The 24,008-nt window shown below is 31.2% G+C and overlaps 3 protein-coding genes across 4 annotated transcripts; 1 reads left to right on the forward strand and 2 right to left on the reverse strand.

Moving 5' to 3' along the window:
- The first annotated feature begins 1,644 nt into the window (after positions 1 to 1,644).
- On the forward strand, positions 1,645 to 3,058 carry LOC114421908 (nuclear transcription factor Y subunit B-10-like). Of its 2 annotated transcripts, XM_028388042.1 has the most exons (2): positions 1,645 to 1,837; positions 1,907 to 3,058. In XM_028388042.1, exon 2 carries the CDS (start codon positions 2,029 to 2,031, stop codon positions 2,608 to 2,610), a length of 582 nt encoding a protein of 193 aa, XP_028243843.1. In that variant the 5' UTR covers positions 1,645 to 1,837; positions 1,907 to 2,028; the 3' UTR covers positions 2,611 to 3,058. The 2 variants fall into 2 exon arrangements, with proteins under 2 accessions (XP_028243843.1, XP_028243842.1); XM_028388041.1 differs by having other exon boundaries at positions 1,646 to 3,058.
- A 1,812-nt stretch (positions 3,059 to 4,870) lies between these two features.
- LOC114421909 (protein HEAT INTOLERANT 4-like) lies at positions 4,871 to 10,454 on the reverse strand. The gene is made up of 14 exons (XM_028388043.1): positions 10,154 to 10,454; positions 9,825 to 9,863; positions 9,689 to 9,742; positions 9,510 to 9,573; positions 9,330 to 9,388; positions 8,846 to 8,970; positions 8,675 to 8,734; positions 7,940 to 7,998; positions 7,609 to 7,688; positions 7,343 to 7,381; positions 6,631 to 6,693; positions 6,497 to 6,544; positions 6,288 to 6,416; positions 4,871 to 5,299 (listed from the first exon to the last, which is right to left on the reverse strand). The coding sequence occupies exons 1-14, from the start codon at positions 10,307 to 10,309 to the stop codon at positions 5,252 to 5,254; spliced, it is 1,023 nt and encodes a 340-aa protein (XP_028243844.1). The 5' UTR covers positions 10,310 to 10,454; the 3' UTR covers positions 4,871 to 5,251.
- Positions 10,455 to 16,623: 6,169 nt separating this feature from the next.
- LOC114423537 lies at positions 16,624 to 20,131 on the reverse strand. The gene is made up of 2 exons (XM_028390334.1): positions 19,735 to 20,131; positions 16,624 to 16,968 (listed from the first exon to the last, which is right to left on the reverse strand). The coding sequence occupies exons 1-2, from the start codon at positions 19,978 to 19,980 to the stop codon at positions 16,750 to 16,752; spliced, it is 465 nt and encodes a 154-aa protein (XP_028246135.1). The 5' UTR covers positions 19,981 to 20,131; the 3' UTR covers positions 16,624 to 16,749.
- Between the last annotated feature and the right edge of the window lie 3,877 nt (positions 20,132 to 24,008).

Raw genomic sequence — 24,008 nt, forward strand, 5'->3', positions numbered from 1 at the left:
TCACATCTTGACAAATTTGCTCTTTTTATGTATCATATTTTATGCGTTTGATCACGTATTATCGTACGTTGTTAATATAATTCTAAGTTTGACTTTAAAAAATTCCAACTTTGTCAAACTAAAATAGACATTATTGTGATAGTATAATGCACATAATCATTTTTTATGTCCCATCCATCCAATAATTGGTCAATAGAAGTTAGTTTAATTGATAAAATACCAATCATATCCTACAAAAATGTGAGTTCGAATTTTGTTGTTAAAGTGAAGAATTTATTCATAATTAATCTATAATTACTTCTGTGTAAACACTCTTAGGCCTTGAAGCCTATCTTAATCCTAGTGACCCTCAAAAGCCAATTAACCTAAACTTTTATTCAACAAAAATAAATCCATCTAACAATTGAATTGCGTATCTGCAGCTTGCAGCTACCTCTCTTAACAAATTAATATCCAAGACAATACGTAAGAGCCGGTTCAATATATATTATATTTTTAGTTCATGCTTGGTGGATTTAGCTTCCATGTGTCAGAAGCCTGTTTGATAGCTTTAATCTGTGAGGTTCTGATATTTTTTCTCAGAATCATGCAGGTGAGACTTGACAGGTTGGAACTGATCAAAGAACCAAGCCAGTTTAAGACATATTCGTTAAGGGGAAATACAAAAGCTAAAGGGTCTCTTTTTTTGTCTATGCATTTTTCTTCTTTCTTTTAATTTCCACATTAATTGCATTGTTTCAAGAAATAGTCAGGTGGAAAAGAAGAAAAATGGGAACTGAGGGCAGAGATGCCTTGAGATGATACTGTCCTGCAATAATATTATGTATGTGATGGAAGAATCTCAGTGAGACAAAGCAACACAAAAGCATCATGGCAAAGTGAAAGCAGCATATATCCCCATTGCTTCATCTTTTTGAACCCCTTTTTTAAAAAGCCGTACAAAAATAACATATGCACTAGTACGAATAATTCACGTTATGGGGTCTGATTAAGAATTCCAAACTAATTAAAAGCCAACACCAATTTGTGAAGTGCGGTGTCTTCTAGCAAACAATTTTTCCATAATCATTCTCTCATCATTATACCTTGCAATTTCCAAACAATAACAGGCTTTGATATTTAGTTAATTAATTAGTTCTTGATCTATCTGGAAAGCATTTTCTCTTTTTTCCCAAGTACCTCAACAAAGATGGGATATATACGAAATATTTTGCCAAACACCAATGTCACAACTTTGAACTTAATCCACTGCATTATACTCATGAATAAGTTCCATATTAAACTTTGAACCTTCCTGTCTCTTCTCTTCTGGCCCTCAAAATTTTCTTTAATCTATATAATAATCTCTCACATGACCAATTAGACACAATATTCCAGAATGATATTTTTTAATCAACATTGCCGACCCTTTCTATTTGTTCAATTTTTTCAATACATAATAATAATAATAATAATAATAATAAAAACTGGTCTAATTAATCACACTTCATCTGACAAGGTGGTATATAAGTTATTTGATTTAAATTTGAAAGTTATACATGGTCATTGAATAAAAGTACTATTTGTTTAGTTTCTTGTTTTCAATTATTTTATATACATGACCAAGGGAGTCCTCCTAGACTCCTAGTCGATATAAAAACCACCCTTTGTGATCTTGTTCATCAATCACCCTTTGCTTTCTTCCAATATTCCATATCAAAGCACCTTTCCACTTTTCCATTTTATATCTCTCCATCTTTTGTTCCCCTTATTAAAAGCCGCATGCAGCACCTAAGTTAAAGCAGAACTTACACACACTTACACTTGCACACATAGGGAGCTAGAGAGGGTGAAGAAGGTGAGAATCTCAATTGTTTAGCTTATTAAGTGAGTGGCTCTATTATTGTCTATTCCATTAACATGACAGGGACGAAGAGAAACCAAATTACAACAAGTCCTGTGGGAAGTCCAACATCTGGTAACATCTCAGACAGCTACTCTTCAAAAGAACAAGACAGATTCCTCCCAATAGCCAATGTTAGCCGAATCATGAAAAGGGCACTCCCAGCCAATGCAAAAATCTCAAAGGAAGCAAAAGAAACAGTTCAAGAGTGTGTGTCTGAGTTCATAAGCTTCATCACTGGTGAGGCCTCAGACAAGTGCCAGAGGGAAAAGAGGAAGACAATCAATGGTGATGATCTTCTTTGGGCCATGACAACACTAGGATTTGAGAACTATGTTGGACCCTTGAAGCTCTACCTCAACAACTACAGGGAAACTGAGGGAGAAAAGAGTTCTACTTCTATGGCAAAACAAGAAGAACTTCACTCTCCAACTCATCAACACCAAACCAATATTGATGGGGTGGTTGAAATCAACAAGTTATTGCCTCATTCTGTGGCTGCAGCAACCAAAGCTTCGGACTTCAACAACACTACTTTCAGTGCTGGTGGCTTCTATTCTGTGGGGCCTCATCAAGTAACTGCTCCAAAGAGCTTCACTGAGATGGGAGGGTTGAATGGTTATAGAGAGAGTTCCATTGCTCAAAGTGCGCTCAGTGCTGATCAAATTCAAGATGCAAGTGGCAATAGAATGATGCCACCCAACCTACGTTATAGGGTTGAATGGTAGATGTCACATGCATACCAACAAGTTCATCATGTCCCTTCCCCCATTATATATTATATCATATCATATATAATATAATATAAATAGTATTTTTATTATGATAAAGCTTAATTTCGTTGCTGATTAGCTAGACCAGGGAACCGATCAGTTTAATTACTTGATATCTAATGGCACAATACTTCACACACTTGGAGAGGATATATTAAATTTTTATTTAGTTACTCAATATATATATGTAACACAAGTTTATTGGAGTTTGGAGTGTTTAGTAGTATATATATAATCTTGTGACATGAGTCTTCCATAGTGTTCAAGTCAAAATGTTCACAAGAATATCTCTCTAAGATCGTATCGTACGGTAGAAGATTATGATGCAAAAAAGATAATCGAGTTCATCTTCTCTTTATGTTGTTTGGGCGCTGCCAATTTTTATTGTATAAGAGTTGAAAAGTGAAAAGTTGTCTACATTATATTTCAGCTTTTAATTATCTGGGATTTACTCTTTTACTTGAACCCTTTTCATCAATTCAAAGTAATGCAACTTTATAAAGTACTATGAACAAAGAGTCACATTTCCATCAATGAATCTCAAATTAGTTATAGTCTTTCACCAATGTATCATCCTATTTAACTCACATTGTGAACATGGCCATTGCATACAATTTATGAGGACAAATTAAGGGAAAAATTTAACAGGCAATTCAGGAAGGTGAAGAATTACAATCAAAATAAGACCTGTTGATTAGTGTCCATTGTTCAAGCATCAATCCTCTATAGACTATATGGATAATACAATTTCGAAGTAGCTCTCCAGTTGAAAGGAACGAATCGAAATATTTTCATTCTCCCGGATGATTCTTTCTGATCAACTACATCTGGCAGTAGTTAGTAGAAAATGGTGTACTATCAGCGGATCAAGTCTTTCTATAGAGAACTATTGTTTAAAACGAAAGGTTTTATATTATTTGTATTATGAGCTATTAAAGAACAATTACTCTTTTAATAAGCAAATGAATGTAGAAAATTAGTTAAAAATGTATTTGGTACATTTTATCTATAGGTGATGTTTGGTACAGTAACAACACAAAGCAAGATAATCCATTTTAAAAAATAGATTAAAATGCTTAGACTGACGTATTTAAAGCAAATCCGTAGGACAAGTGGAAAACCCACTTAATTATTGTTTTAAAAGATGAATAATAGGTTTGCAAGTTAACTCAGTAATTGTTTTGAAAGATGAATTAAAAGGTTTAGTTGTCCAAAAATGTTGGTAGAAATTTATTTCATTTTCGGTAAAAGTTGTCCAAAATTTAACAAAACATGATTAAAAAAAATGTTAATATACGTAACCTGCCATTTTACATAACTTACATGTTGATTTATATACCTAACTCAACTGAAAATGAATAAAAGGGTAGGATAACTTTAATAAATAAATAAAAAGTGATTTAACAAAATCTACATCAGCTTCAACATGACTCATAGGTTATATTAGTTGAAATCTAACCTTATTTTAGTTAGTTAAATTAATTGAGATTTAACCTATTTTGTCTTTTTAATGCATAGATATTTTTTATTGAAATCAATCATATTTGAACAAGGTAAAATTATTATAAACAATAAAATTCTCTTAATAATTAAGAAGTTAATAATCCTGCACCAATCGATTCATATATTCAAAAGTAATCACAATTAATCATTGTGTAATTTTAGTTACAAGTTTTAAAATTAATAAACTTAATAATATCATAATAGTTTTATAATAATGTGCTTCTTTAAAATATTATTTGGCAAAGAATAAATTTGTAAAAAAAACTATTTTTAGACTAAAATAATTTAGATATTTAATAAAAAAATATTGTTTATCCAAAAAGTTTTTCCAAAGTCAAACTTTCAGACACTTATCAAAAACTAATCATCTAATGTTTTGCACAAAAGACGTTGTAGTTTTAACAGTCTAGACTTCTCAATTGCTATTCTTATTTAGAGAAAATTCAAAAATAATTTCACTAACATGATTTCATTTTTGTGTGTGTATTCTCTCCACAAATTCTTCAATAGTCATTAAAAGTGATATGATAATAAAAGACATTTATGTTAAGATGGTGTTGGTGTAGACAATTGAAATTATTTATGTGTATAGCAGCGACGATAGCATCTTAGAATTATTAACCAACCTATTTCAAGTCGCATTGTACTTAGAAATTTTTTATAGCAGCGACGATATTATAATGACAAACAGCATTTTCACAACAGAGCCACATTAAACGAAACAATAATGAATTGATTTCATTTAGCTCATAGTCAAAACTGTCGTACATCTATTTTGAAGGGAAAAAGAATAATCTTAAGAGAAAACCAAGAATGCAAGAGCCACGCAAATTGCAGCTCCAGAACCTCAGAAATTCTCTTCAACAAGGAAGCCAGAAACATGTCTAAATTCCTCCCAACATCTAGTTCACTTCTCTAGGATCTCTGACCTACAGTTTTACATGGTATATGTCACTTTAGACAACTACACTGGCAAAGACAATTTGATGGGACATCAGGGGGTTGCCTCCTGAACTACATAGTTCATAATAACAAAACATCTCGTGTTGGGCAAAACAAACCAGAAAAATTGTCATTATTGTCTTGGAGCCAATCACAGAACCTCATGAGCCTTTCCGTAATACCTGTTAATGAATGGAGACTGCAAACACACATAATGATACTCCGTAAATTATAGGTATAAGGAAAATGCATTTAATCAACCAGAAATTCAACTAAGTGTGATATATTCTATATCAGCTGCTATCCTACCCTGAATTGTCTTCTTTTTATTAACTCATTGAATATATGCACACAAAGGTATGTTCTTTTTACATGTCAAGAAATAGACAGATTTCGTGGTGAAGCAGATTAATAGGGATATTTATTCAGGGAAGAAAATAGTTACAACCATAAAGATGTTGCCATTTCCATTTTCTTTACCCTCCAATAAATTGTAAGCAGTACCAAATTCAATGTGAACCAGGTTGATGAGAAAAGGGATAAAAAAGCAAAAGGAAGTAATGATTCCACAGAAGTATAGCAGCTAATAGTTCAATGATTTCATTCCTCTAATTTGAAATAGCTAGTTGGTTTTTTAAACAAAGTATAGCCGGTTCTCTCGTCAACTCCTTCACTATAACAATCCAAAGTTGAAAAGGAGAATTTGAATATCTATTTCCATCAATGCTTTCCAGTAAACACACGCATGTGTGCAGGCACCCCTAACAAGCCCACAATTCTCCCTCGATGTATTATAAGTTTTAAATGTTCCACTAAAGGAATTACCAATTTTCAGAGAATAAGCTAATGCAATAACATCAAATAAGACGTGCAGCATAAAAATATAAAATGAATAAAATAGGGTGACTACTTTGAAATAAGATTGGGCAATTGGCTTGTACTTTAGTGTGCACATGGTTTTTTTAAAGGGGTTTCCCTTACTGATAAGTTGAGGGATTGGGTACCCTTAATTCATCAATGCTTTTTTAATATTCTCCATAGTTTGTATCTTCTTTTTATTAAAATAAAAATAAAAGGAGGATATCCTATGGCTCCTAACTATCTGAAATCATCTTATAGTCCTAATGAATTCATCCTTTGATCGAAAAGAAGAAAACAAAGTATTAATAGAATGCTTAAACACCTACCTTAACATTTGATACATCAGGTGCATCTGGAGATTGAACAGGGTAGAACTTATAAAATCTCATACTCTCAAACGCAGCTTTGGTTTCCTCACTCATTTCTTCAATGGCTTTTTTCCGAGCTTCCCTTGCCTAAAAGAGGTAAAATAGGTATTAAAAAAAACATGCAGAAAGCAAAGCACTATGCACAGAACCAACAGCACCAAAAGTACCTCTCTATTAGCTTTCTTAGCTTCACGAACCTTTCCCTTGACAAATTCCTAAAAAAAGCAAAAATATCAGCTAACTTATTATTTAAAAAATAAAGGCATTATTGAATAACTATATGCCTTCTTTTATTTGGTACCTTGAAGGCATCCTTTTGATCTTCGGATAACTCCTCCTCCTCTGTGAGCTTATCAGTAAACTCCTGCAAAATATAGAACAAATGAGCGTAAGAGGCCTTTGTCCATTGTCATTTGATTTTCCAATTGCCCTTTACTTTTACCCTCTCTCTATTAGGAGGGAAACAAGGTGAAGAAACAGTGAAAAAACACAAACAAAACAATGGCAAATAAAGATTTTTTCTCTCCCTATCAATCTCAAAGTCCCCATCCCACAATCAAGAGTCAAGATTTTATAGAATTCAATAACATAGCAACATGCAGACATTAAGAGTCAGCAATAGGAAGTGCAGAATGACAAACAGAAGAAACATTAGGAGTCATTTGGTTTTGGAAAAAAAAATGTCCTCTATTTTCACTTTAGAGTTTTAATTACAAAAGTGTCACCCTACTTTCACATTACTTTCTGTTTTCAAAGATTAGTATGGGAAACAATGATTCGTATACAAATATTTGAAAACAAGAAAGAAAATGAAAACAAGGTAGCATTTTGTAATTAAAAGTAAAAAAAAAAAAATATTTTCTCATACCAAATGGTCCCTTAAATTTCCTGCAAAATAACGTCAAGCATCATCAATAATTTTAAAAGGATGACAATGATTTTAAAATTGCAACAGCTAGCTGACTTAATCTGACATGTTCTAAACTACAATCAGCACAGAGTTAATTCATTACCTCAAGTTCATCTAATTCCCAATCAAATTCACAAAAGACCTGCAAACAAGCAATGCATAAGTAATAAGTAAACACATATAAATTAGAAAATAAGTAAACACATACAAATTAAAAAATCAAATAGGGCACTAACCTGCCCATCTTGTTAAGAAAAAATTATTCAGAAAGGTCATTACTCATTACATAACCATATCATACACAAAAGGATCCCAAACAATCCAAACACTGTCAAATCACCAGGAAAAAATTTCTATCAATGTAATTACCGGCTTTGGCTCAGCTGGATATATAATTTGAACTTCAGTGCTCTGTTCAAGTTCATCTTCCTTAAACGGCTGATAGAAATCTGCAGAAAGAATAGCAGTCACTAAAAAACAATCATACTAGGAAAATAAACACTAACTAATGAAGAATCATTATGCCTTGACAAAATGAAGCACCAATAATTGATCAAAAAAATTGTATTGTCCAGAATCCACAAGTCCCCACAATTCTCACTTTTTTTATTTAATAAAATGTCATATCTTCTTCCCTGTATTAGATAAAACTGATATACACATGAGAACAATTGTAATATTCTAAAGCCAGTAGACTTACAAGGCAAGCAGTACTCATATTTCTTTAATCTATCCAACTTCAGATGTTTTAAAGCAGACCTGTACCGCAGGTTATAACATAGGTGAGATGAGTCAGTCATATTCATAAATAAGGTACATCAAGGTCAACCATAAAAGAGTGCATCAGTAAAAAGCTTTACATGAAAATGTCAACAACAACTACAGTAAAAGGTCAATACATAAATATAGGAAATAAACGGAAAAATAAACACTTAGTTTTCCCCAAACATCTATTTTAAGTTTTTTTATGGGTCCACAAACCCATTTATTTTATAAGGCCCAAAGATTCCTGATGTTACTCATGTATTTCTGCATTTTGGATTGAAACCATCACAAATGGAACATGCCAAGGATAAATACTTAAGCAAGTCATCTATTGGAGAATAAAAACAGACAAACACGCAGAAAGTTGAATATTCTTCACACTACTTGAAAAACTACAGTTTTTTTTGCTACATGCAGGAGAAGAATGTGATGCAATCACCAAACAAAATTTAACATGATAGAGATGTAGCTTACAAAATTTGCCTTGAAAAGTGAAAAATGGTGACTAAAAATAATTAGAGTACTGCCAAAAGCACGATAATAAGATTATTTAAGCTAGATAACCAATAACATGAAGGAATATACATCTCTCCAACAACAATCCATTCAGAAGATCTGAAACAAACTGTAGAATACAAAATTGCAAAGGAGAGCAAAGAAAAGGATATACCTTCTTTGGGTACAACTCAAGATAAATATTTGGGATTTTAGTCTATCAACTTGGCTATCTCTGTTGAAGACATAAAACCATAATGAAGAAGTTTAGAGATGATCAAGAAGCAATGTTTCATAAACAGACTCCAAAGAAAAACCACCAAAACAAACAAATTGAGTTGAATACCTGCCCTCCAAGGGAATATATGGAACCCAGTCCATTTTCATTTGCTTCATCGGAACTATCTCTTCAGCCTCTCTTTGAACTGAGTTTATCCCAATTTTATCAGATGGTGGGAAAGGTGATACAACCTGCAGAAGGATGTTGCAATATTTTCAAAAATAAATCAAAATACAAAAATCCAAATCATCAAAACCAATACAAAGTTGTTTCATCATGTAAAACTGGCAACAAAACACATTCAGTGAACTGGCATTTCCAAATAACACCTTGGCATTAAGGATATGATATTAAATATATAATCTAAGTCTATATACCAAAGAACCATGCCCCAGAAGGAGAGACACACAAATCACAGCTAGAGAAGACAATTATCGCATACATCAAACTGACAGTCTATTTTTCCTGAAAATGCTCAAAAGCAAGAGTCAATTTGGTCAACAAGTGTTCATGTCACAACACATGTAGACAGCCCAGTTAGACAACTTACAGCTACTACAGCAGGTATCAAGACAACTTTGCTTTCCCCTTTAAACATGACCAGCTGAGCTGCAGTCAGAAAGATCAACATAAGATGATGAAAGACCAAATAATAAAGGGAAAACAACTACCAAGCAAATCAGCCAACTTCCAAATGACGAGAAATAAATAAAGTCTGCAAGCCACTTACGCTCAGTGCAACCAAAGAGATAAACCTTTTTCCCATACAACACGCCATCCTCTTCAAACGCATTCTGAAAACACACCCCCAAATCACAACATCATAAGAAATTAGTCGAAATAACGAGTTTAACTCCACTCAACAACAGAACACCAACCAAAACCTAAGCAGCCTGATCCAATACTCACTTCTAGATTCGAGAAATCCCACTTGTATTGATAGACAGTATCCAATTGGTCCCACTGCCATTACAACACAAAACAGTTACAAAAAAACACGGCACAGTCATAAACGAAGAAAAATCTACAAATTAATTGAACAAACCTCAGTTCCAACGGGGAATGTTTCCTTCCACAAATCTTCCTACACAATCCAAATTGGCAAACACCATCTTCCATCAGTAAAACACAATGCAAATAAGAAAAAGAAGAAAAAAAACTAAACACAGTTAATATAGCCACTTCGAAGTATAGCTAGAAACGAAAACAAAACGCAAAGTGAAACACCGAATCAATATTTTCTCCTTAAACAAAACGGTGACGCTCAATTCCGTTCTTCACAACGTTACTTGTTCGGCGCATACAGTTAAAGAAAACGGTTCGAATCGAAATTAAAAAATTGAACGGCGATGGTGAAGTGTTAATTAAACTAACCAAGTTGCGCTTATCTTCGAAGTACTCAGGTTCGGATTGAGGCTTGGAGGTCTTGGCCCGTTTAGCTCGAGGCTGAGCTTCGGTCTTGTTATCTTCGGCTGCGACGTGTTTGGCTTCTTGGTCCTGCTTCGTCTTTCTCTTAGCTCCTCTCCTCATTGTGCTCGCTGATACCAAACAGGGAAGAAAGAGAGAGAGAAATAGGGTTTGGGTGAATGCTGAATAGAAGGCGCTGGATCCAGATTCAAAATAGAGAGACACGTTTTTTTGAAACGCAATCACACAGGAACAAAAAAAAATTGAAAAATAAAAGAGGCTTTATAGGGAGGGTGGGGGGCGTGAAAACAACGCGGGTGAGAGGCGTGAAAACAACGCACGCGGATATTGTCAAATCTTCAAATAGTGGGTTTTATTACCCATTAGATTAGATTGGATTTCGAATTAATTAATTGTTAAATATGGTTTTAGTATCTTCAAATTTAGGATAAATTTATTTTTTAATTCAAATTGATCATTTTTTGTCTTATAATTCAAAAATAAAAATTAATCCCTTTGACCAAAAGTTTTTGAGGAAACGTCAAAATAAATATTTCCTTTTTTTCAAGTTATAAGACATTATTTATTAATTTATGTTTATTAACAAAGAATTTAGTTATTAATATTAAATTTATCTGCAATTATACTTTTTTCAAAATTATTCTTAAGCAATTAATGCATGTAGAAAAAATAATACTAATGAGTTTTAATTTTTAAAACTAAATATTTCATTCTTCAATCCTCGTAAGAAAGAGAAAGAGATAATTTATAGTATTTATCATTTATAAGTTAATTTAATTAAGGATATTTTGATAAAAAAAATAATTAATGTAATAAATAAGTACAAAAAAAGTACAAAAAAAATAAAAACAATGTATTGTAAAAAGGGATTAATAGAGTACATTTTAAAAGAAAAATGCACATACGATATGATATTTAGTAATAAAAATGCAAAAATCAAAGTAAATTATCATATAAGCAACATGTAATAATTTCTTAATTATGTAAGTTACATTTGTTATGACATTTGTACAAGGACTCGAATAAGTTTCTTTCAAATTATAAAACTAAAAATATTAATTTTATATTTGGGAACCATAATCAATTTTATATCAAAATTATGAAATTAAAAAATGTATTTAAACTCAATTAATTTAATGTAATCAATAATGATCACACCTAAAAAAATGTTTTCAAAGTCACTAAATTATATGATAGTTATGTTTTTTGGTAGAGGCTAGAGTGGTTAAGCTAAGAAAGTATCCCTTGTGGGAGAATTTATTTTCACCATTGTATTTAAACCTAAGGTGGAGACTTTTTCTTTTCTTTTTATTTGTTCTTTATGCCTTTTTTTTCTTTTTTCAACTTACCATATTCTTCCTTGGTTACATTCTCCTCCCCTTCTCCATTTAGCTCAATGCTAAATGAAAATTAGGGTCATCATAAAATCAATGGTACAAGCTCGCCCCTGAACCCAAATTGAGCTACAACAACACATAAATGATTAATCGAACTCACTTTGACAACAACAATGAACCTGGTAAAGCCACCATCTCAACAAAACCCACCCCACGTATCACAACCTAAAGTCGTAGAACCACACCATGCTCCATCTTTGGCAATCGTCATTTACTACAAGTCATTTGTGTGGTGATGTTCCCTCTATCTTGACTTTGTGACATGCATAAGCACCAAGTGAGGCACTAGATTTTCCCTCTTTTCCAATCAAATTATGTTTAGGGGGGGAGATGAATGGAAGGTCTCACTTTGATTTTTTTTAATCGGCAAACAAATTATATTATTAGAAAACGATACCAGTAGTAACTAACTTTTCCAGAGGTTAAATACTTTTAGTATCTAACAGTGGAATACTAATAGCTATTAACCAATGGTAGCAAAACTACCCATAGCAGTCCCAATTACTCCCTCTGTACTCACCCAATACTACAGCTTAGAAACCCAACCACCCTTCTCCAAATACATTGACCCTCATTTATAACCCTGCATACAATTCCATGCCACCTCTTCCTTCCAATTCAATTAATTTCTTATACATTCACCAGGACATACATACCATTGGTCATGAGAATAACCAAACGATGAGTCTAAATTCTTCAACCATGTCCACATATGAAAGATAGCTTTTTGCATGATCTTGTTGTTATCGAAGAAACCTCCCCTGAAGATAGTGTTGTTTCTTGCCTTCCATAGAGACCACACGACACCTACCCAAACACAATTCCACTTTTCACAGACATTTTTCTTCTCTTTAATCAACACGCCTTGCAAATAATGTTCCTTAATAGTGCCAGGAAACACGCTTTGCAACCCACACCACTTGTAGTAGGTATGCCATATTTCTAGTGCGGGTTTGCACCAAAATAAAGTGTGAAACAATGATTCTTCTTCCTCCCTGCAAAATGGGCACAATATATTTCACCATTATTAAAGATATTTCTTTTTTAAGGTTATCACCACTTGGTAATCTATCCCTAAAAAGCCTCCACACAAAGCATTTAATTTTAGGAGGAATCTTCAACGACCAAATATCTTCGGAAAACGTATCATGTGAATCCAAATTATCAAGATCACTCCTAGATGAATACGCCAACTTGACCGTATATGTACCAGATTGATCATGTAGCCACCTCCATGAATCCGAAATGGCTTTTTGTAAATGTATCTCTTAACTCCCTATGAAATCTTTCAAAATCTACCTTCTCTCATTCAAACCATTCCCTCCTTCACACCAAGTTCCACTTCCGCTCATCCCCACACCACTCACCAACATTTCCTAGGTATTTCTCTCTTTGGCAAGAGTTTATAAAAAGTCTAGGATATTTATGAGCTAAACCCACCTCACTTACCCAAGGGTCACTCCATAAACCTATGTTACCCATCATTAATTGTCATCTCCATTTTGCCAAAAAGTTTAATTAAAAGTGAAAACATTTTTTATACCATATCTCAACTCTCCCAACAAATTTTCATTTTTCTTTCCTCACTGCCCCACAAAAAATTCCTTTGTATACCAACAAGTTTTTCCCCACATAATTTGGCACTTTGAAAAAAAAAAAAAAAAAGAGACAAAGCGATCAAGACCAAATTAATAAGACTTACCCTCCTCACAAAAGACAATGCTTTGTGTTTTCACCCTGACAATTTTTCTCAAATTTATGAACAATAGGTTTCCAAGCATTAACTAACCAGGATTTAATACCTAAATATGTAAAAGGAAAATGTAAAATTTTGCAATTAAGGAAATGTGCATACTTCTCCATCTCATCGACATCAACTCCTATAGAGCCAAATTTGCTTTTAAAAAAAATTACCTTGAGGTCGGAAGCTAATTCAAAGCACCGGTGGATGCTTTTAATAGTTATGACATTTTGCAACGTTGGCTCACCCTAAAAGATGGTATCATCCGCATATTGTAGAAGGTTGACCTCCACTTTCTTGTTACCTACAAAAACTTTTAAAAAGTCTCTTTTTAATGCTTCTTTCATCATTCCACTTAGGCCCTCTGCAACCATATTAAATCAGAAAAAGAGTAAGAAGATCTCCTTGTCTTAATCCTTTAGATACTGAGAACTCCTTTTTTAGACTTCCGTTAACCAAGACCAAAACATTGCAACTCACCAACACATCATTTGATCCACATTATCCATTTATCATCAAACCCCAATTTATGTAGCATGCATATCAATAGCTCCCAACTCACCAAATCATATACTTTTTTGTAGTCCACTTTGAAAATCAAACACTTTTTCTTTAACCTTTTTGTCTCTTCTACCACCTCATTTGCTATCAAAGCATTTGTACCAAGTGTCGAACACCCAACAACCTGCTTTGCCTTTGATCAATTACTTTATCCAACACCTTCTTGATTCAATTTGAGAAAATTTTTGCCAAGATTTTGTACTTACAACCCACCAAAGATATTGGCCTAAATTCTCCCAAATTTGAGGGGTCAAATATCTTAGGGATAACAGCAATGAAGGAGGAATTACACCCTTTTGGAAGCACCTCATGCAAGTGATATTCATGGACAAATCTCATAATATCATCTTTAAAAGGGAGTTTTACCAATTGGGGGTATTTTTTTTTTCATATGGGAGTCATTTTCAAATTACTTTAAAAAATGAGGTAAGTCATGATAGGTATTATGACTTCTAAGTTATAAGTCGTAACACCTATTTTGACTTATTATTCATTTTTTTTAAATTGAAGTTATAAAATTATGACTTCAATGTAATTATTTTATTTATGACTTCAAAGTCGTTAGATTTTTTATTTATTTTATGACTTAAAACTTGTAATTTTTTTATATTTTACAACTTTTAAGTTGTAATATTTTTTTATATTTACGTGTTTTATATTTTTTATATATTTTACTTGTATTTTTTTGTTTTCAATTTTTCAAAAATTACAAATAATTTTATTTATTTAATTATTAAATAATTATTTTTAATTTTACTTGTTATTAATTTTATGTAATATCTTGTATATTTTTTATGATTTTATTTAATATGTTATATATTTTTTAATATTTTTTATTTAAAATATTTTATATATTTTTTAATATTGTTTTATTTAGTATATTTTGTATATTTCAAATTTAGATAATCTTTTAATAAAAAGATATACTAAAATTAAAAGGAGATAATCAAATTTTAAAACACTTTAATTTAAAAATTCAAGATATTTAAATAAAAAATTATATGTTTTTTAACAAAAAAAATTAATAAGAAGTCACTCTACATGGATCTTGTAGTTAAAGTTGAAGGTTGTGTTTGGTTAGATGAGAGAAATACAGTAGATGAAAATAGGAAATATATAATTTAAAAGGGGAGAAATCACAGAAATAAAATGATATGTTGTGTTGTTTGGTTTAAGAGAAATAGAGTAGAAATAATCCAGTAAATTTTTTTAGTATAAATGAAATTGGAAGGAGAGAATTAAATAAAACACAGAAAATATCATTTTGTCCTTATATGAATAGTCCTTATAAGCAATGAAAATTGATTATACAATACAAAAAAAATATATTTTTTTGGTATAAAAACAATTTTGTATGTAAACTAATCAATTTTTGTTTTTTCAAAATGAATATCAAATTGAGTAAAGTTGTAACAGAGAGTTTCAACGCATGTTTAAAATGAATTATTGACTCAAAATAATAAGTTTTATACTTATTCAGGAACCAATTGAGTGTATCGGTACAAATAGAAAATCAATTTTTGTGAAAGCAAAATCAATTTTTTGAGGTTGACATAACTAATTTCGAGTTTCAATGCAACTGAAAAATTAATTTAGGTAAGGTTAAAATTTTCTTTTTGTCAATTTTTTTTTAAAATACACAAAGACATAAATTTTAACCCCTGAGCCCCACAAATAGTATGCTGTTTCTCTTCCATATCAACACAACCAAACTCACCCGGACTGTTTTCGTCTGCAGTAACTTAATTTTGTTGGTAGAACCAAACACAGCCTTGGTGGGGGTGATTATTACCCATGCTCCTCTTCCTATTCTTCTTGTTAAATTTTCAAACTCAACCTCTCTGAATATCCACAAAACAACAAACTTGTGTGTTGGACCACTCTAGTTCAAGCATAGTGGAGCTCATTTCTTAAGATATATCATTTGGGTTTTGTGTAATTTTTCTCTTTTACCAGGTGCATAAAACCGAGGAATGGATTGCTGAGAGATATTTTGGGGTTTGCTTAAAATTTGCTTTGTAGTCTCACGGTGGGGTGCTCGGTGATTCAATTTTTTGAATGTCCTATTCAATAAATTAAATTAAGGTTATAGGGCTAAATATATATTTTTTAAAATAAATAACTTGTTTTAATTTACTATTTGCAATTTAATTATTGCAATTCTTTAATTTTTTAGTTACAAAAACTCAATTAACAAAGGGTATTGTAATTAACGTTTATATTGGATGAGTATTATAATTAATACTTGATAACAATATTCCAACTAACCTATTTTTTATATACTTTCAAGTAAAATAAGTTGAAAGCAACAATTAAATTAAATTAATACTGCACAAAATTTTAAGAGGAATAATAATAATAATAATGATACACTAAAAGGCTTGCTATTGATAATATAAAATGTTTTATTTTCTTACATTTTTTATTTGCTTATTATTGTCCCTAAACAAATATTTCCTTGAAATTGTATAGATAAATTTATGGAATTGTGACATTTTTTAAATCAGTAGGAATGGAACTCAAAATGTTATGGAGTATTTTTTTTTTAAGTAATGTTAAGGAGTTTATGGTCCTGATTTTGGCCGGATTTGCATTTATCCACAAATTATATCATGAATTATTTTAATTTCTTATAAGGATTTTGTTTGCCAAACTATCACTTAAAAATTTTGCTTCTATTTCCAATTCACGTGATGGAATGGAAGAATCATTACCCATAAAAGGGAAACTTACTTCTGGTAACTCCAATTGGTGGAGACATTAAGCAGGACCGATAAAAGTAGTTCAAAATGATGAGAAACATTTCATAAATAAATAAATGAGAACATGATTTTCATAATCAGCTAGCTTTCTTTTGTTTTCCTATTGTTTTGGGTTGAAGGAACATCATTATCAAGGCCAAGACATTTGAGGAATGCTTCTTTGGCTAAGTTGAAATAATAGCAAGGGTGAAGGAAATACAATGAAGAAGTTGAAGCCTCCCCCTCTGCAAACTCTTCTCTCACAATTCCTGTGCTTGCGCTCGTTGCTATCTCACCTTTAGTACTTGTGTTCTCTACCCCCTGCCAAAACATTTTGCGTCAGTACGTATAATGCCATGTCCATTTACTTTTGGTCACAAGGAAAAAATGATTATGAATATTTTCATGTTAAATTTTGTTATGATTAGATTATAAGTAGAGCCTACGATCTAATAATATTTAAAGTCGTGGTTCAATGTACGCTATACTTATGAGAGAAATTATACACAATTAAAACATGACCCATCATTTGAGAGGATCTAGAGCATTAGATACAATGATAAAAGTGCTTTTAAGAGCTTTTCAAAAAATTCTACTGAAAAAAAAAACTATATATTTTCAACAAGAAACTCTCAAAAACACTTATTCATACCAATTAATACACACGTATGATCTATTATTTGAAGAGAATGTGTTCTTTTTTTTTTTTTTTACAAGTTTTAGAGAAAAAAATCAACATTGAAAAAATGGTCATGATTTTTTGGGGGACCTAGGAATTCAACGATAATTCTCTCTTTTGACCATATACATATACAGGGGGGAAAATATATCCAACTTCTAATGTGAGTTCAACATATATAGACTGAGAGTTACTTAGATAGATTCATTTTCATTTTGATTATCGTGAAAAAAATATAAATTGTTATATTTTTATTTAAATAATTAAGATGAATAAATAAACAAGCATAACTTTTAATAAATGAAATAAATATAAGCAAGCACAAGTTTTTGTAATTCTTACATTTTTAAAATAAGAATTGTTCTTATTATATACTTATTTTCCCACACTACTCCAACCCCCCCCCCCCCCCAAAAAAAAAAAAAAAATCCCTACCCTTGTGAGTCGATATATACGGGGGTAATGGCTTATTAATTATAGATCCAAAATCTCACATATGAACACCATTTTTGGTAGAAAAACATTCAAAATCATTATTATTACGTAGTTTTATTTTTTATTTACAAAGGTGGCTTACCAATATGCGCGAGGTGCACGAGGTCCAAGGTGCATACTAAAATTATCACTTGATATTAAAATAGGTTTTCCAATCAGGATATTCAACACTTTTAAAACCAACAAATACTTCTCAGCAAAAAAAGAAAAGAAAACAGAGTATGCCAGGAAGCAACTTAATTGAATACAGACAAGAAAAATTATTAGTTGTCCTTTTGGAAAGGAGTACTATTCAGTAAATTAGTATGAAATCCTTCAGGTCCTTTGGTAAAGCAGATAGAGTAATGATAAATGCTAATTCAACCGACAGATAAATATATCAAAAAGAGTAATCATTCACTGAAAGTTATATATACTAATAATAAATCAATTAGAAAGGTCAAATTTAGGATTTGGAGTGCAGTAATAATACTGACTAGATACTGCATATTCTTCTTTGACAGAAAACCAAGTTTGACCTACACTGTTCTAGTATAATTTTTTAAGACATTAAAAAGATCATTAAAGACAATAAGAAAGCTTTTCACATCAATTTTAAGACAAATATATATTGATTTAAGTTAAAACAACCTCTTCCTTAAAAAAAAAGAAGTTAAAACAACCTCCTACCAATAACTAAATGTACATACTGGATGCTGTCAAACATAACAGCACTTGGTAAGGACGTAAGGTAACTACTGTCGGTGGCATAAAATGAATGAACAGAACTTAGAAACGTCAAATTTGAATACTTTGGTTGATGGCCTCAAGCAAATGGCAACAGAACCTTGCTTTCAAGCCATCACAATTTTATTTGGTAGTCAAGAGATTGACGGTTTAGACTCTAGACTATATGGTATAACCCAGTTTTTCATTTTTATTCAAAGATGAAAATGTTCAATCACTAGAAAAAACTTAGATACACACTTTCATAGGTATTTTTGTTGTTCTCCAATTATAATTAGAACTTCTTCACTTTAGTAATTCACATTAATATTAATATTAATATAAATCTTTAGTACGAGGATACTTGAGCTAAAATTCCAATTTTAATAAGAGAACAATATCAAAAATACTCAAAGTCACATCTAAATCTTGTCTTAAATCATTACGCATGTCTCGAAATTTTGAAGGTGAAAAATGAAAAAAGAAAGACAATCAAATACGGCATACATTAAATTAAATTCATAATAAAATAAGGGGACCAGGGGAGGAGGGTTGAAAGTTCACTCTTGTTTATTGGTTAATGTCTACTCTACCTTTTTCTTTTTCTTTTTTTTTTTTATCTGCAATGCCTACTCTACCTAAACAAAGAAAGAGTCGATTTTTTTTTTACCATAATTCAAAACTTCAGAACAGGTAAATGACAACTAGTAAAACATTTTAGTCAATTTAATTTCTTTTCCAAACCAGAGACATTAATTACCAACCTAGAACTTTCTTAACCATGAAACCTCAAATCAGTTAGTGGACCATTTAAAGGTAATTAAAATCAGTGGGAGGGGTGTTGTAAGTTGTAACAGCGAACCCACTATTACTCCCAGAAAGATCTACAACCTAGATTTCTCAGATGAAAAAGAACAATAATAGAAGCTTAATTTGAACTTTAACAAATCAACAAGAAACTGTCAGAGAGGACATTAAACAACCTAAGAAAGGAAAACCAAAAACCAATCAATGCATACAAGGCCAAAATCTTAGATTTCTAGGAGCCAAAAAGATCTCAAACCCTTAGCTTATTTCAAAAGGCCAAAATATATATATATATATATATATAAGAGGTTAGAGGAAGCAAGATGCAATCTTTATATGTTGGGAAGCATAACAATCCAGAAGGGTAAAAGAAAAATCAAAGAAAGGGAAATGGGGTGTACCCGGGTGCTCTGAAGACGGTTGGTCACAGCAGTGGAATGGTGGTTGGAGGGTTGTTGAGTGTGAAGATCAGAATCAGTGGCAGTGGCAGAGGCTGAAGGAGACGTGGTGTGGTGAGAGGGATCTAGAGCAATGACGGAGAGGCAAAAGAGAAGGGCAAGGAGAAGAAGGAACACTAAAAGTTGAATCCATATGAGCCATGGGATCCTGAAACCATCTAACGTCAGCTCGTCTCCAAAATCCAACATAGTAGATTAGATATAAGATAGATAATGCGAGAGATGGAGAAAAGAGTGGGATATTAGAATCAGCAAAATGTTTTTCGTTTGATAGATGGTACAAATTAGCACAGGTAAGTTGAAAAAAGAAACCACGACTAGACGCTGACATGGAAGGAGTAATGCCTACACGTGAATCTGAGACCGTGAATCAGAATAAATAATGATTACAACGGCAAAAATCAAAATACACTCTTAAAAAATTCCTATTTCCACTTTTTTTATTTATTTACATTGTGTTTTAAGGGGAGTTTTACAATTCAAGGAGTTTTTTTTTCAATTTTTTCATATCTGACTTAGAAGTTATAGTATTTATTATTATTTTTTTATTTTTTTAAACTGAATTTATAAAGTTATTTATGATTTTAATGTAATTTTTTTATGACTTCAAATTCATAAGTTTTTTTTATGACTTTAAATTTAAAGGTGTAGTATTTTTTTCACTGTTTTAGGATTTTTTTATTTACCTGTACTTTTTTGTTTTGTTTTTTATTTTTTAAATAATTTGTAAATAATTTTATTTAATTAATTATTAAATAAATATTTTAATTTTAATTATTTTTATTTTTATTTAATATGTTGTATATATTTTTTATATGATTTTATTTAATATGTTATATGTTTTTTAAATATTTTTTATTTTAAATATTTTATATAATTTTTTAATGATGCTTTATCTAAAATAGAAACAGTTGTTTCTCTTACCTTTTTCTACGGAGAAGAAGCAAGAAAAGGGGGAAGAGATTACTGCCGCCTGATCCAAAAGGATATTTTTGTGATTTATATTTTGTCAATACACTAGGATGATACCGGTGTGTACCTAAGGCCGGAGAGCCAAGTCTGTATTATTTGAGTTTATTAATCTATGTATTGAATGAAAATGACTTATAATTTTTGATAGTTTTATCTTTTATAATTATAATTTAATTAAATGAATAATATGTGTACAACTCATATTATTATTTAATCACAAAACTATTATATATAATAAATTTATTAATTTTTATAGTAAGTATCTTTAAAAAAATTAAGTTTTATAATAATTATTTTATAAGTTATGCTGAAAAAATTCATGATTGATTAATGATATAGATTTTTTTACAAAAATTAAACTTTTATATAAAAAATTTTATATTATGAAAAGTGATGTATCTATTATTATATTTTAAAACAAAATTAAGCATAATTTTCTATTCAATATATTTTAAAAGCGAAAAAGTTGATAGGGTACAAAGTATTTGTAAGGAAAAAGAATGTGTGGAGTGGAGAGTGTAGACCCGCGACAGAGAGCATACTATGGCCAAAAAATTAATCAGTACTATTAAAATATATAGCAAAAGAAAATATTTATATCTATATAAAATTATATAAAGGAATAAAGAGAATATAAAAAAAAATAGTCTTCAATATATCCCAACCTTTTGTTTTTAAATTTTACCAATTAGTGTTGAATTAAAGCGAAAAATTTGTAATTGCTTAAAATAGTTGATTTGAGAGTTTTGTTATACGTGGTAGCCTCAGAAATAATCAGAATCCAATCACAGTAAAAAAAATTGGATGCAAAATAATGATGAGTGTGAAACAATAATTTGTAATTGAGATGTGTCGGGAATATGCTCAATTTAAGTTATGATAGTGAAATGAAAGAAAAAAGTGGGGTCAAAATGAAAGCTGAAAATTTCAGCCACCCTTATTCACTCCAAATTGCAAACTTAGTTCAGCAAGCTACGATGCTTGCACTTTGGAATTCCTACTTTGCCAGCCAAGGAAGACATATGTCCAAAAAAGAATGAGGGCAAAAAGAATGAGTCTGAAATGCAAATATTATTCATCCAACAAACATATTGAAAATTAATGGTGAAAAAACTGTTTGATCCCTTGTTTGGATCATTATGATTATAGTAGAAGAACAAAAGCATCGTGAGGGAATAAAGTGCTCCCTAGGAATTCTTTTTTTTTTTTGTGATCTATATTCCCTTCAAAAATGGGTAGACAATAAAAAATGAAAGTGAAGTATCTAAAGAATTTATATGAACATCAAACTTTATCCAAAATAGATAAAAATTAATTTAATGAAAAATTACATTAAATATTAATTTCTATAATCCTTTTTCATTTCCTTTTCTTTCCCTTCCACTGTGCTATCAAATATACATATGTCAATCTATCTACTTCCATAAGATAAACACGTTGAACAAAGGAATGTTTCTTAATATCATTACCATTCTTTTATTATGTGTTGATCAGAACAAATTGTTGAAGACTCTTCGGATCAGCCAAAAATGGTTACTACTAGTGGCAAATAAAAATCCAAGAAAAAATCTTACAATTTAGAATTTTAACTTCTACTCACATGACATTTAAATAATTCTTTTAGTTAAAGCAACCAAGACATCATGTCTGGGTTCATGCAAAATGTCCTGAAACATGACAATAACCAATTTCTGTCTATTGATAGAGCTTGTTAACAATACATCATTTGAATCCACTGGTCAATGAAATGAACTAAAAACAAAAGCTAATATCAATTAACTATACCTCTCAATTGGTTCTTCGAGGATGAACTTGTCACCAAAATATACGACCTGATTACAATACATTATTCTTGTATATGTTATCCTTGCATATAAATTATATGCTATTGTTGTATATGAACTTATTTATAATGACATTGAACAAAGAAAGCAAGAAGCATCAGTAAAAGCTCAATTATTTATGTACAGCTCTTCGAGCATTCTGCTATAGGTTATCTTCGGTTAAGAGTATTAAGTCTGTCCACCTCATAATCCTTTTGGAGAGGTATTAGAGTAGTGAGTTTGGATTAGGACACTCTCGTGGTTCAGAGTGCAAATATCGTGAGGCTAGAGACACTAATTCAGTCCCGTCATTATTTATAAGCTCTCTTTCTAAGCAAGAGTTTGATAGTATTTGAAGGTTCTTGTCTCTAATCAGTTTAATGGCCTGATGAAGGTAAGTGTATGTTTTGAAAGTGACTATTTTGGATAATTTTTTTTACATGTACTTCTTACTTGATTTTAGGTAAAACAATAAGAAGAAGAAATTGATCAAAAGGAAGAACTCAATTAGACTAAGATAGACAACATTATAGGACAGGACACAGTAAGTGTTGTTTGCATAACTTTTTATTAAGTAAAGAAACTTACATGGCTTGGAAGAATATGATTGCCACTGAAAAGGTCAAGCAAAAGGGTTGCAAAACTATAAGTTACACTCTGTGGAGTAACTCTGCCTGCATGTCCAGGGAAAAAGATGGCAGACGCTGCAATCATATACTTATAATTATGGTATGAGATTATAGGATATAAAATAAGTAACAAAATTAAGCTATCACCTAATATTTTTTTTTTTTTTTGTATTTGGGAGAGATGAGAATTATATTATCCATTCCAATCACATTAAGTTTGAAATGACAAAACAAATTATATGAACTTGTCTATAATAATAAGATAAATTATGGCAATGTCACTAATAGCTCCACCCAACATCAATGTGAAGATAAATCTAGGAGAACATGATTTGCACAAACCTCGTAGGCTTCCAGAATTAGTACAAATCGTCAAGACACAGTGGAATCATTCATTAACTCAGCTAGGTCCTAGTGAGTCTCTTTGGCCAATTTGCGAAACGACGCTTTAATCTCGTCAAAGGAGCTGGTATCGGGCACTCCTAATATATGTTTAATAGATAGCTCATATGCGTTCTCTAAGGGAAAATCTGTCCAAGCGGATTCATGTTATTTGCAGCACCGACACAAAGATGCGACAAAATAAAGTGTTTGGAATGGCGGTGTTTGGTATAATTGATATTAAAAATTTTGGTTCTGGCCTCCATTTATTGATTTCAACTACTGAGTCGTATCCTACAACAACGACGACAAGATAGACCATGGCTACCTAACCCATCCTCAAAGATGAAAAGAGATGTTAAACACTGAAACCCATCCTTAAACCCTAACCAAAATTATAAAAAACATAGAA

The sequence above is a fragment of the Glycine soja genome, chromosome 8 (assembly GCF_004193775.1).
Source record: "Glycine soja cultivar W05 chromosome 8, ASM419377v2, whole genome shotgun sequence".
Taxonomy (NCBI): domain Eukaryota; kingdom Viridiplantae; phylum Streptophyta; class Magnoliopsida; order Fabales; family Fabaceae; genus Glycine; species Glycine soja.